Source organism: Cottoperca gobio, chromosome 23, assembly GCF_900634415.1.
Source record: "Cottoperca gobio chromosome 23, fCotGob3.1, whole genome shotgun sequence".
Taxonomy (NCBI): Eukaryota; Metazoa; Chordata; class Actinopteri; order Perciformes; family Bovichtidae; genus Cottoperca; species Cottoperca gobio.
The window spans coordinates 374,802-394,303 of NC_041377.1; the positions used below are offsets into that span (position 1 = coordinate 374,802).

The 19,502-nt window shown below is 45.2% G+C and overlaps 1 protein-coding gene across 1 annotated transcript in view; it reads right to left on the reverse strand.

The window, feature by feature from the left end:
* The window catches only part of celf2 (cugbp, Elav-like family member 2), a 161,028-nt gene extending 145,852 nt beyond the window's left edge, over positions 1 to 15,176 (reverse strand). Inside the window, exon 1 of the mRNA XM_029461992.1 lies at positions 14,971 to 15,176. Coding sequence (XP_029317852.1) covers positions 14,971 to 15,023 — 53 coding nt within the window. The 5' untranslated portion in view covers positions 15,024 to 15,176. The remainder of the gene's footprint in view (positions 1 to 14,970) is intronic.
* Positions 15,177 to 19,502: the final 4,326 nt, after the last annotated feature.

The following is a 19,502-nucleotide window of genomic DNA, read 5'->3' on the forward strand; positions in this document are numbered from 1 at the left end:
ACAGTTACTCTTTCAGGAACGGAGGCGTCAGAAGGTCACTGCACTGTCTATAAAAGACGAACTGAACTCATTTCAGTACTACCAGGGCATTCAGGGTTACTTCTGTATCCTTGGATGCCCCAAATGCCTCATCCCATTTACTCTATTGCTCAGTCTGTATCTCTCTCAGCAACACGTCCATCCCAGCTGCTGCACACTCACTGCCGTGGATCAAATGTGGAAGTGGAGCGTGAATGGTGGAGAGCTAGAAGCTAAAGTCTTAACTGCCACTGCCTCTGCTCTCCGTCTCATTCTCTTTCCACTGGAGTCACTTTGGGCCGATCAACCTGCGAAAGGGTGTGAAATAGCGGCGCTGGTATCTCATCCATCAAATCCACACGGAAGGCCCCCGGAGGGCCCCCGTGTGTAGAACAGTAACCGCATCCCATATCGTAGTAAAACAATGAAAGAACTGGGTTTCCTTCTTCACAAAGATACTATCAAATTAAAGATGTCCGCCCTGGATCACTTCACTGGCTACCAATATGGTGTGACAGATCACTTTAGAGCCTGCCGCCATCAGCATGAATCTATTTGTGAGATTAATGGTGATGAGCTTGACAACAAGGCCTGCAATTGGTTGCTTTTCTCCGTTTAATATGGCAGCATTGAGCTCATAGTGCTAGTCTCCTCCACAGCCCTCTCCATCCCGAAGAGCTTTAATCTCCCACTGGGCCTCTGGGCGACCCATCCAACACACATTTGCATACATCTGCATATTTCCCATTAGGCTCCACTTGTTGCCTTTTCATGGAAAACTCGGATATGGTGATGATCACCCTCGACGGTAATGGTCCTATCTTTCTCTGCCTCTTTCTTTCTTTTCTCCCTAACTTCCACTACCTCTTGATCACTTGTTTCCTCTCTGCTCTCTCCCCCCTCTCTCTCTCTTAGCTGTGATCAGAGTGCAATATGGACGTCTGATCCGGAGACAAAAGGGGGAAGCTCCCAGTTAGATCAGCGGCGCTAGCTATAGTAAACCATCTGGGGCCACTGACAGCCTCCGGCCTGAGAGAACACAATAACAAGACAGAAGAAATGAATTCATCGCACAATGACCACGACTGAACCAGACTCATTAGATTAATATGTGATCAACTATTCAATTAGGCCCATTCAGCTGCAGAGCTCGAGAGGTATGGACACATGCAAATGAGATGAGTGAGCACATATTGCGGGGGGAAAATGGCATCATGAGACCGGGAGTGAATGGATAACGTGTGTTAACAACCTCTACATATATATTCATTGAATTACTCACTGAGACTGTTTGCGTACATACAGGGGAGAGGATTTATAGTATAGCCATGGGTGTTGGATGTCATGTGCCAACATACTGAATGGTGTTCAGCTAATGTTGTTGAGGAGCATCCTGCCGTGGTGGAATCGGGTTATATCAGCGTTGAGGTGGGTTACAATACTCAAACTGATGTCAATGTTTATGTCTCATTTTGCTCATTCGGTCAGATTTATGCCAGACAGGTGGACAGAAGACGCTGGTTTGCGCGGAGAGAGAAAGTGTCCAGAAAAGACCGGGGATGTCTCAAGGGTGTTTTACTGCCTGGCATCCAGTCTATGCTGGGGAAGGCTGCAGCTTCCAATAATCACCCAAATTACAAGAAATCACTTTCTTTTCTATCCAACCATGTCTCCTACAAACTTACGTCCCCATACAACTAAACTGCATTCTCAATTACGAGACAACTACGATGAATTGCATTTTATTCCCTTTTACTGCGCTGGGTTTTTTTCATAGGCAGCCGTGTTTAAAATCTAGGCAAATTAAACCAAAACTACAAGCTACTGATCTCACCAGAGCTAAGTGAGGGAATATGTTGGTGCATGAGTGAATATTTTCAGACCAGGAGTAGATGGAATACGTACTTAGCACCACCTATTCTGCAACAATTAGTCTTGACAGTGTTCTCTGAATAAAATATGACAACAAAAGCCTTTATCAGCGTCCTATTATCAGGATGAGTGCTACGCTATGAAAAAGAAAGTGCACTAAAGAAGGTGGCATTCACCGGAAAGCTCAGCATCACCTTTCAGCTGCTTAATTTCCTGCAGGGTGCTAATCAAGCGCCTGTCTCTGCTCATGAATGTGCAGGGAAACCTTCGAGCATTTAAATGTGCATTTAATTGCGTTGGTTCTGGAAGCGTCGTTAAGTAGGAGCTGGGAAATACATTTCTTAATGCGACTTAGTGATGCCCGGCAAATCAAAGACCATCAAGCGAATTAATGAGGGTGAGCGGCATTAAGAGTGGAGACAGAGCGCCTCCATAAACAAATACATATCTCTCAACTAGACAGCAGGGACAGAGGGATAATGTGGAAGACGTAATAAATAGACTTCCCTGTCAAAAGGCATGGTACGCTATCCATTCCAGCACAATATGCCCCACTTTAATAGTGTAAATACACACACACACACCTTTTTCTTTCACTACGTTTCTAAAAGCTGAGCTAAGAAAGCTTCTAAAGAAGAAGAGAGGGGGGGGGGGGGGGGGAGGGGGCACAGATGAAGAGGAGAACTAGAAATATGAAACCTTCCTGGTTATTAAAAGCTGTCTTGCGAGGGCAGCGCTCCTGTCGTTAAGTACTCTTTCAATTATTAACGGCGGCGCTGCTTTCATCCGCTGGCGTGTGAATGCCAATACAGCTCCGACACACACTTTCCCCGCCTGCCTGCTTCTCTTTTCTACTTGGTAACAGGCAAACACACACACACTCATCAGGTATTCAGCGGTAATTGTCGCAGAGCTGGGGAGAGGGCAGGTCAGCGGTGAGGATGATTATATAAAACGGGATGTTTGTGCGAGCGCTCTACAGCATGAACAGATGGTCAGAAAGAAAGAAAAGAACTTTAAATCCTCACTGAAACATTTTTCAACCTGAGCGGGCCGACCTCTGGGGGGAGCTGCAGGTATACACTGATGCCTGACGTCGCACAGGTCAGGCCCAATTTGGGTCATTTTTCTCAACTGTCAAGTTCCCCTCAAGCTCCGGCAATAAAGGAGAGGAGATGAGGACAGAGATTTGAGATAGATCCTTTGGCAATAAAAGAGGAAGCTCTTAGGGTGTTATCCTGCAGCTCCAAATGTTCCTGCGCCTCTGATGAGAGGGGTTCATGTGGCAGATTACCAGCCCAAATGCTGCTGGAGGAAAAGCTGGCATAGGGAGGGATCCAAATACACATCTGTGTGCCGGATAGTGTGTGGCGTGCAGAAGGAGGCAGGGCGGAGGGTGTCCGGTAGAACGGCCTGATGTCACTGGATGAAGATGTTGTTGCAGAACATTGCTTAACATATTCATGCACTTATGGCTGCGGCGGTCTGGGAAGTGTGAGGGTCTGCACAGCAAGTGAAATTCCATTGCAAAGATGGTTTTACTAATGGTTTGTAAATGACTTATAATTGCTTTTTCTATCAGCCAATAATATGAACAACATTTAGTTTGGTGGTTGTTAATCCTCCACTAGCAGAACCCGATATGTGTTGTCATCAGGCGATTTATTAACTATAAATAAAGCCGTTCATTAGAACATTCAGAAAAGTCTTGAAATAATTGGACACATGCTGAATTTGTTTTTACAGCTCTAGGAAATTCACTCGTTTTAAGAAAATCATTTTTAGGACATACAGCTAGAAATGTGGAGATGTTTCCATAGGGAGGTTCCAGACACAATATGGGGGGGGGGGGGGGGGGGGGTCAGGGGTCACACTTTGCTGTGGGCTTATTGTGGGCTCTTAGAGAACGCTTGTTTTAAAGTGAAGCGTTCTCATTCTGCCCGTTGAAAGTTAGCAGAGTAAGGAATGTTGGACTGAGCGAGAGCACTGCCTATCGACCATGGCCGGGCGCGTTTCCACTCTGGAGATGGGACGCGAGGCGCTGGGGCGTGCTGACGACAACCCCCCGGGACTCCTGTCCAATTACAGCTCAAAATGAGCCAGTAGAGCGCCGAGATTGGGCTGGGCGCACCGAGGTGATGATGGACGGAGGGAGGGGAATGAGAGATGGAAAGTAAGGGGGCCAAGGATATGAGTAGCACTTGAAATTAATGGGGCAGGGTGGAGCGGGACTCCCGGGGGCTAGCAGAGGGCCCCGGTGATGACATTAACTCCGCCCTCAAGCCGCCATTAGGGGGCGAGAGGTTCCAGTAATCTCGGGACACAGACCAGAGAAGGCTCACACGGTTCCCCAGATTGCAGCGCTGCCGCCGGGCTGAGCTTGTGGAACATCGACCGCGCTGATGTACGGCGAGTTAACTGAGCATGACACTATTAGAGGAAGCCAGACACCCCTGATGCTCAACACAGCTCAGGAAATCTTTAAGGAACGATCACATAACTAAACGGAGAATTTCCGGTTGCAACCACAGATTCCCATTCTGACCCACATCACGTAAAAACTGACAAATTGAAAGATTTCAAGCAAAGACTTTAATAAGCGCTGGCGTTCGGAGGGCTTTCATTTGCAATGTCATATTTGGACGACTCTGCTCCGAGAGCTATTAAGCAGAAATGTGTTCGTCTATAAAAGAGCTCTTCTGTGTGTGATTGCCATTTAATAGGCGGCCATACGTTCACGCTCCAGTCTTGCTTTAATGTTGCAGTGCACCAGGGACCGTCGGCGAGAGAGAGGAGAGAGAACCAAAGGCCTTGAAACATCCCGTCCAAATTACCGTCATCTTCCAAAGCACGGCGCCGAGGGGATGAGATGAAATGTTGTCATAATGTTGCTTTGGCGGAGCTCATTGCCTTGCACATTCAGTGTGTGCACCCAGAAGATATGACACACACTGACACTGTACACACACTATGATTACAACAATTAATCTGTTTTGGTTACATATTCAATTCCGATTTAAATTAATACTAGAATGATTGCGTATCGGAGGATGTGATTGTCTAATTCTACATTTTCAAACAAATATCATTTCTACTGGTTATAATGGAGCGTTCTAATGATGCCATGATGGAGAAAATAACATTTAATTTGAACTTTAAAGCTCATTAATAATAGTACAAGATGTCAGGTTGTATGACCAGTTAATAATTATCAATAAGAAAGTAGCAGAGGCAAAGACGCAGAGGGAGAGACGGAGGGACGACAGACAGAAAAACACATGTTACGTTTTTTTGCTGGGAGTCAGCGATGCTTTTAATACATACAGTCACGTCAATGGCACATTAAGACGGCGTAACCACGGCAACAGACACCAGGATTATGTCAAAGAGAGGCAGACAAAAGATTCAAAGATGCTTTGTTTAAAACATCGGCAACACGTTCCTGAGAGAAGAGAAGAGAAGAGAAGAGAAGAGAAGAGAAGAGAAGAGAAAGGAAATAATTGAAGACAGAAATAAGGAAGGTTCTAAGAAAGAAAGCTAGAAACACACTGATTTGAGTGTGTGTGTGTGTGTGTGTGTGTGAGAGTGTGTTGTATTAATCACATTGTGGGGACATAAGGGCACACCATCCATGCATCCACTCGGGGAACAAAAAGCAGGTCGCCACAAGGTAAACTCTTACGTTGGAGGGTTAAAACTTTCTTTAGAGCAGGGGTGTCAAACATGCGGCCTGGGGGCCAAAACCGGCCCGCCAGAGGGTCCAATTCGGATGACTTTGCAAAGTGTAAAGATTAGTTGATTTGATCATAAAGTAAAATGCTATATTGTTCAGTTCCAGATACCTGTGATGAAATGTGTCGTGCCACTGTGATCTGTGCGTTGCAACACACATGTGTAAATTATAAACTGACACTATTGTTGAAATTGCAACTTTTGTTTCTTAAGGAATTTCAAGTTGTTCATAATGTTTTGTAAAAAGATTAAATTTGAATATTTTCAGAATGAAACTCTACAGGAAGAAGTGAGTTTTCTGCTTCCCTCTTTAGATGCATGTCCCTCTTTTTCTCTCTCACGCACACGCACGCACGCACACACACACACACACACACACACACACACACACACACACACACACACACACACACACACACACACACACACACACACACACACACACACACACACACACACACACACACACACACACACACACACAGTATGTAATGACCATGATGGCTCCAGGGCTCTTTCTTGAGTCATCTGACTGTGAGCAGAACATTAAGCAACAGTCCACTCCCATAAAACACACACTGTTTCTGCAGCTGCAGCAACACCGTCTTTCTCCTTCCGCTTCTCTCCCGCTCTGTTACTCCCCCCCCCCCCCTCTTGCCATTTCCACCTTGATCCAATTTTTTGGGCTTCAAGAGCCAAATGCAGCCAGGTCAAGCACAAGTCACTTCTCAATGTTGCCTGAAAACGTTGTTGCAGTGGAGTAACTTTGTACAAATCAACGGGTCAGATGCAATCCCTATTTAAGCTGTAAGGTGTTTCTATTATTTTGTCCATCCCCTATATAATATAAAATATCTTTTGATTGTAGCAAGGTCACATGGTGTGCATCTCAGAAGTTAAAAAACTGAAACTTAACTGCTTTAAAATCAAAAAGCTTGCATGCCCATGAGCTGACAGCTCACAGCACAGAACCAACAGAAAGGTGTCACAAGGCTGAATGTTGTAAGATGAATACTGCTGTGTCACTTCCTTCTTTGGCTAGAAACGTCTTTTGATGAATCGAAACCCTCGACAGTTATTTTTGAAAGCCTAAAATCTCCAAAGTTGAAGTGAATGGGAAAGTACAAGTTGAGTCATTGATCGTTTTGTGCATCTTCATTGCACCTTTGAAAACATAGATGAGTCATTAGAACTGAAATCGAGTTTGTTGGCATGATCCATAACTGTATTACGCCTCATAGTGTCACATGGCTTCAGAAAGCGCTGTGTACTACAGATACAAACATTACACCTCAGTCAGACACACTTACATTAAAGAACTGACCAGTAAAAGCATTTTGTATAGTTAGGCTTGAAGCAAAATACTCTTTAAGAGCTCTTAGAGAACAAAGATTCTGCAGGGAGACCCGATCGCCCCTAACATTAGCAAAGAAAACATTAGCAAACATTAGCTCCACATAACCCTCGAGCGTGGAGTTTTCCAAGTGCTCTAGTGGTCGTAGTTATTATGACAGGAGTAAAGGAGTCAGGTGACGTAGTATAAAGAGCAAACAAACAGACTGTTCGTGTCCGCCATGACACCAAAAGTCAAAGTACGAAAGTTAACGTAACGTACGTAATTTACTAACCTAGCTTAAGTACGTTGCTTAAGTTACGCAACAAACATACTTGTTTTTAACCCAAACCATAGTTTTGTTGCCTAAACCTAAACCAGGAAGTAACGTAACGTACGTGTAATGTCTTTTAGACTTCTCTGCATGTTGAAGAAATATGCTAAAAAGCTACACAGTGCGTTGAAAAGTTACGCCAAAGGGGTCGTAGCTTAGCGCCTGAGCGCGTGATAATGTGTTGCTGAGGGAGGATACATCTGTATTAGCATGTGGGCACGTTCAGTCAGCTGGTAGCCAAGCAGCTGATGAAAGAGCCACTGAGTGAAGCATGAATGAAGCAGCTGATGCGGAGAGCGAGACCTGATCAGAATGTGTTTGTTCTTAACGGTTCACTCTGATCCAACGCAACAACCGACCCAACCTGAATATAACTTGGACCCGACTTCACTGGGTCCTGATTGGCTCTCAGATGCTGCCACTATGTAGTCCAGTGCTAGAACATGTAAAAGGGGGTTTTCCTTTCTTTTACATAGAGTCTGGAGCAAATCAGCTCTGATTGTTACATCATACAGAATTCCAGCTATCTGGACTCCGCCCTGCAGCGCTGTTCCCTTTACAACACTATGTAAGTGTGTGTGTGTGTGTGTGTGTGTGTGTGTGTGTGTGTGTGTGTGTGTGTGTGAGCTTCTTCATGGTATACGCTGAGTTGTGCAAGTCTAATTTCTTATTCCTGCTCTGGTTTATCTCTTCCACTTGCCAGCACCCTATCTTTTGATGTCCTACAGCTCCAACTCCCCCAGCCTGTGACCTCTGATCCCGACCCTCCTCTCCTATAGTTACTGATACAGGCAAAGGGTTGTATACCTCCATCACGATGAATGGTTACATCGCTGAATTGATTAATACTACATTTGTTATCTAGCGTACTGATAACCCACACTGGTTGTATCCAGCTGACAGCGTTCATGACTAAAGAGGCCCGTGGACCCTCTGCAGTCAATCAGCTGTACTTCCTGCTCTGTTCTGTCCAGACAGTTTGTGTTAACAAACAATAATCTGTCTCTACTTTCACTTGTTTTTATTTTCTGTTTGGTCTACCTCCCTCCAGGGTCATCATCTGCATGGCAACACTCTCAGCGTGACACTTCCATAACCCAGGAGGAGGACGAGAGCACAGACCTCGCGCTCTATTCACAGGCCACCCATAATTCATTAGCTCTCCCTCCCGTCCGCTCTATATTCCCCTCTCTCTGCACAGTGTGACCGATGCGGGTTTCTAAAAGCTCGTTGGGACATTTTCTGGAATGAAGGTGCTGACAGTCGATATTTTGTGCCGCCATTCAGCATGTTTTAAATTTGACAATTTTCATGCCAGACTCCATTCAGAAAAAGCTATATTTTAGAACAATAACATTTCCAATTGAAAATGATGCATACTTGTACAGTAGAGTCAACGAAACAGCATTCATAACCCTTCATAACTTTATTAATATTAAGACAATATAATTGTAAATATAAGGTTCTTAAATCTGAAATAAAAAGAGTAAATGGAGAGCATTTCCTTCACAGATAGCCTCTGGTGCTGCACAGCTTCAATCTGACCTGTTGAAGTGATCCTTGCAAAACCAAACACTCACTATGATTGGTCAGTTTTTCATTTGGCCTCTGGTCATGCATTGTTTTTTTCGTTCTTGGCTTCACTTTGAGCATCCATCAGTCACACAAAGAGATTTAATTCCCTTTTTTTCCTTCTTATTTTCACCGGGCAGAGTGCCAATGTTTTCCTTTCCTCCGCTGACTCTAACCCCCTCATCCCTCCTGCTCCTCTTTTCCTCCCATCCTCCCCCCCCCCCCCCCCCCTCCTGTACTCCGCTAAGCTTTCCGTTTCGGTTGCAAACGAAAGCTGTTTATTTATTCAGACAAGATCTATTTTTCCCTCTCACCCCCCCACCCTTCTCTCTTTTTTTCCCTCATCCTCTTCCTTTTTCGCCCTCTTGTTATATGCTTGTAGAGGATCACTGTAAGGGGGGGGGGGGGGGGAAACGGGGGGAGGAATCAAATGCATGGAAGAGAGCGGAGGAAATCCGCTGCGATTGGGAGGTGAAGGAGAAATTTCAAAAAAAGAATAAAGAAGGGATGTAAAGACAGAAGGTGGAGGAGAGAGCCGACTCTTTACTTCCTGTGTCTCTTAAGCCATACGGCACAAAGACGGTGGTGTGTCACTGGGACACACACACACACACGCACACACACACACACACACACACACAGGTATAGAGCTTCTTTATGAGCCCGACCGTCGTGAGAATAAGACTGTAACAAAGTACAGCACTAAAATACAGCCAGAGGGAATGATTAGTGTATGTGTGTGTGTGTGTGTGTGTGTGTGTGTGTGTGTGTGTGTGTGTGTGTGTGTGTGTGTGTGTGTGTATGTGTGTGTGAGGAGGAGGAGAGAGCATGAAGGTTGGTGAACGAGAGAGCGAGTGCGAGTGAGAGAGATAGAGACAGAGTGCCGTGCTCCAGGTGGTGCATTATTAAACAGATTTGTCACTTTGGGCCAGTGGCATTAAGTGTGTGTGTGTGTGTGTGTGTGTGTGTGTGTGTGTGTGTGTGTGTGTGTGTGTGTGTTGGATGCTTGTATGTGTGCAGAGGCTAATGCATAGGTTACACTTAGCAGTTTAAGTTTGGATAGAAGATGAATCAAAAAGGAAAAGCTAATTGGCCTCTAAGACGTAAAAAAAAAAAGAGAGAGAGAGAGAGAGAGCAGGAAAATACAGACGGCAACAAAAGAAGAAAAGTTAAATGAAAAGAATAAAAAACTAAATAAAAAAACAGCACAATGCAAAACCAGAAGCAACAAAAAGGAAAAAAAAAAGAAACGTTTTCAAACTACCTCCCATTACCTCATTATACTGTCTGTACACACACACACACACACACACACACACACACACACACACACACACACACACACACACACACACACACACACGATGTCTTGTGTTCAGGGCGTCTTCCACTGAGCAGAATGTTAACGTTGTAACTGGATCATTTTAACGATTGTAGAAACTTTCCTCCAGCTGTGATGATCGATGGACACGAGTCGATACATCGAATTCATTCGCATCAATTGTTAAAATTACTAAATCGCCAAAAGTCCTGATTTCCTGCTTTTCTTTGTCTTATTTGAAACTGAATATATTTGTGTTGTAGACGTTTCCTTCGACCTGTAACCTGAACTGTGCGAATATTGAGGAGCAAGAGAAGTTACTGCACTGAAGGACTCTTACGACATATCCTTAATAATAAAAACAATATGAAACTGTAACGCTGAACACACACACCTGGGTGAGTGTCGCTTACATGCTGCTCCCTCCCCCTCTCCCCCTTCCCTGCCTGTCATCTTCCTTCCGTCTCCTTTGTGTTTGGTGACGCACTCTGGCCTCCACTCTGTAATTATCTCTCGCTGATTCCAGCGGGTTCGGAGGAATCCAGCCCTCCCTCTCTTTCTCCTTCTGCCCGCCTCCTCCGTCACGCGGATGCTCAATGCAGTATTGTTCTCCGCCGCTACAAAGCTTTGATTGACAGCTGTGGGAAGTGGAGAATTCATTTTTGAGTCCCCCCCCCCCTCCCTTTTCCATCAGTTGCAGTTAAACTTGTCACCTTGCTATTCCTGCACTAAACCAAGTTGGGGTGCATCATTTAGCAAAGAAAACACCGCAAAGATGATCCTCTAAACATCGCTTAGAATCCTTTTGACTCCGCACGGAGGATTACACATCCAAAGAAGTGTCTAACCTTCATCTGCAGATCACAATGTGAGGGTTCGCGTGCTACTTCCCCCTCATTCAAACCTACATCCACGTCTGATGCGCTCCACGCAGAGAAGCTCTGCTCCCGAGGGGCCGAAAGAACCGCAACACGCTGAACCTTCTGAGGTGTTTCCTCCCACAATGCATCGCTTGAAATAGCTCGTTGGGACCTCACACGGCAGGAACGGCGTCATCGCTCAAACATCATGCGTCAAAATCAGTTGCGGTCAGTGAGCCAATCAGGGCAGCAGAGAGACTCGAATGGAAGACGGTATCGCGAATAACAAACAAACAAGCATCTGAAGGAAAAGATGGAGAGGAAGGAGGAGGTCTTCTTTATCAGCTTAAAAATGCATTTTGATTCAAAAGCAAACAAGCAAACCAGCTGTTTTTGACTCCCATGTTGAAATGACACCTGCCTCGTTCTACATGTTGGCTCTTGTTGTACCGTGACAGTCTAACATGCTTTTCCTGAGCTTCCAACACGACAAGAAAGAAATTCAAACACTTCAAACTTTGTCAATCTCCGAGCAAGAGCAACCACAAAGCATCTGCAGCTTCATGCGGGAACTACAACTGCCTTTACCAAATGTTCTCACTCTAACCCTTTAGTTAAACCAGCATAATCCTGAGCGGAGAAAGAGGTCTGGTTTACAGATAAAGCACCACACACACTCTCACGCCCACACTCACACACCATCAGGGGGGATTTAAAGATTCAAACAGTGGTCTTGGTAATTAGGCAGATGGATTTGTGCCTCTCTTCTCGGTCCAGCGGGATATAAAGCGACACGTAATGCAGGCGGACGAACTCTTTAAGTGGATTAATTAAAACCAACACTGCGGGGTCAAAGGTCAAGCCCCCTCCCCGCCGTCAACCTCCTCGACTCTTCCCTGTTTTTTTCTTCTTCTTCCTTGCCTCTCTCGGAGAGCACTCGAGCTGCCGGACGGTGCACCTGCGTAAAGCGAAAGGATTTAGATGATTGGACGAAGAGACTGAAGCCTGAAGAGACGGAGGAGGGGAAGACGGAGCGGCGCAGGAACGACGATGGAGTTCTTTTTATTATTCTTTTTAAAGCTGAGACTCATTTTCACATTAGCTCTGAACATACGTACTTCACCCTCAACTCGCGTGGTCGTATTTCTCTTTAACAACACACTTTTATCTTTAACTTCCCGTCTCTGAACATGCAGAGATGATTTAACAGACAGTAATAGAATAAAAACCTGAGCTCTCCTCTCTCCCCGCCCTAATTGAATCCAGAACACACCTCGTCTTTGCTGTGCGCGCGCGCGTGTGTCTGTGTGTGTGTGTGTGTGTGTGTGTGTGTGTGGTAGCTGGGTGTAATCAGATGGAATTAATATGCATGCTGTTTCTCATTATGCCATAACAGAACTGCACTTCAGATATGTGACGTGCACTGTGAGAGGCACCGACAGATTCCTAACATCCATCCTCTGCGCTCTCTCTCTGGAACATGAGTGTGTGTTCATACATGTGTGTGTGTGTGTGTGTGTGTGGAGACAGCAGAGAGAGTGAAGACACACCCCGGTGCTGATCAGATAACACTTGCTTTAACACATGCATGCACACACATTTGTCACTTGCATTCCCTCCTTATTGCATTTAAAGCACATGAAAATCCACAGAGCTGCATTAATCAGCTAATTGTGCTAATATGCATATCATGCTGCTAATTGTGTCACAGCAGCGAGGTCTCATCTTTCATCCGCTTGTCTTCATAGTGCCCTCAAATCTGTGTTGCATTTCTACCAGCAGACATCGATCGCTCATTCGCCGCTCAAACTAAATGCAAAAAGAATTCAAGCTGCGGCGGCAGTTCAAATATAATACAATGATATTAAACTAAATCCAGTGTTTGTGCTGCTTCATCGCTTCCCTTTGTTCAAATACTTCTGGTGCCCGACAACCACAACACACTCTATCTCTCTCTCTGTTAATGCTGTGTTTATGATATGACAGTGTGTGTGTGTGTGTGTGTGTGTGTGTGTGTGTGTGTGTGAGCATGACGGAGGTGAGTCTCATTACGGAGAGAGCGACACACAGAACGCCGCAGAGGTGCTTCATTATCATAAATGATTGAGAAGTGTGTTTGTGGGCGTGAGTGCTCATTTTATGTATGTGTGTGTGTGTGTGTGTGTGTGTGTGTGTGTGTGTGTGTGTGTGACCCCGAGAGAGTGTGAGTGACGGGCCGGCGGTAAGCTGGTCTTTATTAAGATGCGCTGTCTTTGGAGAGGGACAGCTGCTCCCGCCTCTTATCTGGAATAACAAAGCTTTAATAAAGAGAAGAGACAGAGGGGAGTGAAATAATCCCCTTCCTCTCGCTTCCTTCCTTTCCTCCTCTCTCGTTTCCTTCCCCCCTAACAACTAATCGGACTCTCAAAGGCGGGAATATAAAACAAAACTCCTCTTTCGGATCTCCAGTGCAGAAGTTTGAATATTTCAAACTCAAATCCTCACTTGTGACCTTTCAGCTCGGTCAGCTAGCACCAAGTGTGGCAATTATGAACTTTTTATCGCAGCTGGAATGAGCTGAAAGTGACGTTTGTAACGCTGCCAGGAGATGTGTCCCCGTTAAGCAAATAGACCAAGAGGAGTGTGTCCACAGAGAAAGTCTCCACTGCAGCTATTTATGAGCATGTGTGTGTGTGTGTCGGGTCAGCTGCATGTCCTATTTCTCAGTCAAGATGGTCACCACTGTCTGTTTGGAAATGACATCATTTCGCCCCCCCCCATTCGTCCATCAGCAGTTTGCTGAAATATGCCTGCTCTACATTACTCCACTCATTTTCTATTTTGGATTTGTGGATAATGACGGTGGGATGGAGGGCAGCGGGGGGGGGGGGGGGTGAAATGATAAAAGAGGGGACAGGCGGCATTAAAATAATAATTTGAGGGTGTTGAGGGTTCTGTCTCCTCTCTCCGTTTCTAAAATAGAATGTGCGATAGTCCCCGCCGCCGCCGCCGCACCGAGTCCGTCGAGGGAATAATGACTTATTTATCAAATGGCTGAAATATTCAGGGACAAGGCCTTTTCAAAATCCAGCTTTTTAAATGCATAGGCTTTTCTGCTGAGATGCTTAGTGACAGTGAACGTATTCAGAGGGGGTCTGCAGGTCCGAGGCGGAGCCTTGTATCCTGCCCATGAGTCTAATAGCTGTTTGACAAAGAGGAGAGTGCTCACTCAAGACGAGCGGAGCAAGACAAGTTTCACCTTTGACCTCATGAGCGACTCCGGTGAATAAAATCCAGAGCAGGACCGCCTCCTCCTCCTGCCAAGGAGTAAATGGATGTGAGGCTGAAAACATGTTTTACAGCTCGGGAGATAAAATGTAATGCTCTCTAAAGCTGCAGGCAATCAGCCATGAGTAAATGTTTCAAGATACATTCCTGGAGGGGTTTACTTTTTATCTGGCAGTGCACGAGACTCTTCAACATTTTGAGGGACCAAATCAGCATAGGTGGGAGGTTGGAGGGATTGGGTGAGGGAGGGAGGGAGGGGGGTGATGGTGATAAATGAGTGTGATTCTTACTTTTACACTGGAATGGAAGTTTGGAGATGATGGAGATGATGGTGGTGATGTGCGGGGCAGCATCGGGGATTAACGACATGTACGCAGACACAGAGCAGCTTGCATGCGTCAGACTCATGACAGAGCACAGGAGAAGAGGCAGAGCAGCTCAGAAAGTAGAAAGAGCGCTGCACTCGGCGCAAGAATACAGGTAAATGGCGCAATCCGTGCGTAAATACGCGCCAGAGCTCAGAAGGCGGCGACCTCCTGCCTGCGCCGCGTCCCACCCTTATTTTATCCAAAAAACACCAGCGCACTTCTGTCTCTATCCCCTCTCTGCTATCACTACGTTTACAATGGCGAGGCTGTGGAGAAACTGACCGGGCGCTTACCTTAACACGTTCCAGCTTTTCAGAGGGTCCAGGTCTGAAATTATAGAAACCATGGTCGACTGGCTGGGCAGCACCGGGAGAGGGAGGGGGTGCGGCAGAAAAAGATCGAAAGAAAAAGCGGCGCAAAGGCTGTAAACTCCGTCTGCGAATGGCAGCGATTGCTCGGATGCAACCCGTCCTGGTTGTTCAGTGGGTGATGAGCGCTGTCACAGCTCGCTCTCTCTCTCTCTCTCTCTCTCTCTCTCTCTCTCTCTCTCTCTCTCTCTCTCTCTCTCTCTCTCTCTCTCTCTCTCTCTCTCTCTCTCTCTCTCTCTCTCCGCCCCCTCCCGTTTAAAGCCTGCACACGCGTCTCCAAGCTTCCTCCGGTCCTTGTCTCACAGACAAGCTGCTGCTGCTGGAAATGCAGAGATGTACAGTAGAGGAGGGTAAACCCCAACTAGGAAACTCATTTACCCACTTTCTTTTTTAATGCACCGGGGGGAATAGAGTTTACACACCTTCTTAGAGCACGCACACCGTAGCATTTGCACACTGCAAAAGGTGTCCATCTCAGCGTCCTGTTTTGTTTTCGTTTTTTAAAGACTTAAAGCTCCTTTGAGGATGGATTATTTTGTGAGTGGGGAGGATATGTTTCACAGTATTTTAAGAAGAGGAAATCACACTTATTGTAAGAGTTAACAGAATAGACACCTCCAATTAATAATCATTACAGTTTCCCTTAAAAGAAGCCTTTTGCACAGTTATTATTTTTGCTGATCAGAAAGCACTTGATGTCAAATATTTAAAAATTGCAGAATAAAACAATTTGAAGTCCATTGCATTAGTATTGTTATTATAATATATATATATATATATATATATATATATATATATATATATATATATATATATATATATATATATATATATATATATATATATATATTTCCCAGCTGTTGGTAAAGTGCGTTACAGACAGTTCCTGCGTCCTCGCAGCCCTGCAGAGCATGTCGCTCTCTGTGCTGACTTCCTGTCTGACACCACCACATCCTGTTGATAAGTGTTGGGGTTTTTTTTGTATTTCTTCTTCTCTCCCCTGACCTAGACATGGCAGCAGATGCGTCACCCCTGGCGAAGAATGACAAGGCAACAGCCGAGTCCCACCTATTCTGAGCTCCTATCTATTCTCTCATTGGGGGGAAAAAACAGATGAGCCCCGATGGAAAAAATAAAAAGTGTGTGTCTGTTTCAGATAATTATCTGGGACAACAGAAGTCTCTGCCAAAGCCAGCAGAGGTACGGCACAAGTGCTTTGTTATTGTCAGGGTTATGATATTAGTCATTGCAGTCACAGAGTCGGCCCTGTTTAAGATGGGTCACTTCTAGTTTTAAATGTTACGCTCACGTGTAAATACAAACAAATTGTGTTGCAATGTTTCTACAACAATGAGATTTGATCGTCTGCACAGTGGAAGCAAGCAGTCGAGCTCCCTGTAGGTAAGACAACAGTAATGCAAAGCTACAACCCCGCACTCTCAGCATCAGCAGCCATACTGCACAGGCTTTAAATAGACTCAATTGGACATCTGCTTCACTGAGGAGGAGGAGGAGGAGGAGGAGGAGGAGGATGGAGAGAGTTGACAACATCTCTCTACTCTTCATCTCTCTCTATTTCTGTCTCTCGCACGCTCGCATAGAGACGGACGCTCGCACGCACATCAGAGATCAAACAGAGTTTAGCTCTCCTCTGCACGGCTCTAATTTCTGCATAATAATCACGTTGGCGGGCGTGACGTCTCGCAGTAGGTGCATCCGTACACGTTAGCAATGCGTATACACCTGTCTGCATGGGAGAACAAGGGGGAGTTCTTACCTGAGGTCAGAAACATGTCCGACAAACGTCCCTCTGGGATGTGGGTAAAACTTGAGGCTAAGGTTTCTATTGTAATCATGTTGCACTCCAGCGGCAGGTAGGAACTGAAATGACCCCCGAGGTCATGGGGTTTAAAGAAAGGGTCAATCTAACCTGTTACTTATCTACAATAACAATTCTAGTGAGAGTAAGTTGTCACCTGACATGTGGCATGACATGGGAAAAGTCAGCTGTTCATTTGCTTTTATTACTAATCTTTTTGAGCTTTTATCATAAATATGGCTCATGCTCTTTAAATGTCCTGCGGCTTCACAAGACTTTGGCTCGATGCGGCTTCTAGATGAATGAGCCACCTGCGTCAGAGGTTCAGTACGAGACGCTCACAACGAGCAGATCTTAAAAACAACATGCAGGAGTCATCATGTAACAACAGAATCAAACTATATTCATGCAGATGATTTAATAAGACACTAAAAAGGATGCTCATTAAAGAGGCGTGTCCTATCTGGGATGCGACACAAACGTGTTTCTCATCCAAGTATCTTTAGAGCCATGAAGGTGTCAAGCGTACCTGCCAGCCAATAGGAATAGAGCTTTCTCAGTGGCTATGTTATGATGAATAATAATACTTATTCAAACTAAAACCATATAATGTAACACTTTATCTCTTAGTTTGTCAAGAAATGAAGATAATATTAACTCCGATTAAGCCATGCTTTATGGCACAAGAGGGGGGCCGACAGCGTGCCACAAACCTCCATCCACTGCACACACAGGATCCCCATCAGCTGCCTGTGAGTGAACACACACCCTGGACCGTCGGACTCTTACATGCGCGCACTCGCTCAGGTACGCATATGGACACGCATGTGTTCACTACGCAGACAGAGCCAAAACAATATCAGCATGATAAACACCTTGTGTTTCCCCCCCCGAGCGCCTTTATTGGACAAAATCAGGCAGATCCTCGAGGTTTATGTCATCATGCATGTGTGATGTGCATTTCAAATCCAAACAAAGTCAGTGTATCTTAAAACCACCCACTGAATACAGATTCCTATTTTACCTCATCCATTTAAATAGGGGGGGGGGGGAGGGAGGTGGGGGGGAGGAAAAGAAAAAATAAGAGGATGTGGATGAAATAAGTATAGGGGGATTATTTCATAAACGACAGAATTTTCTTTTCTGTGTAAGTCATTTGATCCTGTCAAATATGCCTAAAGCCATACGCCCACGTGCTCATTGTCTGAAAAATGCTCAGTTTACGAGCCCCCCCCCCCCCCCCCCCCCCCCCTTTCAAACAATGAGTGCAGCGGTTGGCTGCTTCACATCAGCCTCAGTGTTCAGTACAAAACGGGAAAAAAAGGCAAATTAGATTTAAATCGGAGGACTCAAAATGGCACACACACGTCCAGGAGAGCGGCCCCCAGTGAGCGTGTTTGTTTGTCGGTCCCCACGTCGCAATCAGCGCGCTAAATTGCAGAAGGCCCTCTTCTTCTTCTGTGGTGTTTACCTCCAGGACGGCGGCCGGCATAGATGCAGAATAAACAGAGCGGCTCTCTCTCCCATCTGGACCCTGCGTATCTCTAACAGTATCTCAACTCATCTCCATTTACAGCACACACACACACACACACACACACACACACACACACACACACACACACACACACACACACACACACACACACACACACACACACACACACACACACACCGTGTTTCTATTCGTAGTGTATGTGTTGCATTCATTATTTCAAAATAAAATGACATTTTTATTATTTTATTTTTGTAAATCCACCTTTCTTAGGATTTAAAGGTGCTATAATTAATATTCCTTCTATAAGTAATCCTGCACTGACCCTGCACAGGAACCAGAAGAGACACCAGCACAATCCAACGCTGAACAAGACACTTTTATACCAAAATGTTATAATTAACTTTCATGAACTGAACACAGACTGTGTGAAAGGATTTAAATTCCAAGACGAGAACACGGAGAACATCCAAACTGCACGACGCCTTAAAGCACACCATGCCCTAAAGCATGCCCTTCTTTATCGTCTATATTACTCTGAATAGGATCATAATTTGCGTTGTATTTAAGAAGACTTGAAACATAAACTCATCAGGAAAATGTTTACTAAACTAAGTGAGGAGTCGGAACATTTTCTCATAGACTTCTATACAATCGGACTTCTTCTGACCCGGAGGAGGCTTCACTCTCAACTGCTTTGTTTCATGCAGCAGCAGCAGCAGCAGGTGTTTGCAGCCCGAGACACAGTCAGCTACTACTGGTGAAGAACATGAAACATTTAATATTAAAGAAGCAGCATCTTATAGACTGCATATGCATGTGGTATTTATATTTTGCATGGGTCATGCAGAGGAAGTATACAGTCAGAAGGATGTGTATGAAACATTTATTCTCCAGAGAGTGGACACCGACAATTTGTCAAATTATCATATGATTTTCAGCTGGCACTACTTCCTGTGTATGTCTATCCCTCTCTTTTTTATTTTATTTTTTTTTGGGGGGGGGGTTGACAAATGATAAGCTCACAGCAAGTGGAAAGGAAATAGAGAGAGGAAGAGAAAGCGCTTGGCAGAGCAGCGTCCAGGCGAATCGGGCGAGAGAAGATGCGGAGAATGAGCGATTGAACCGGTGTGGGAGAGCGAG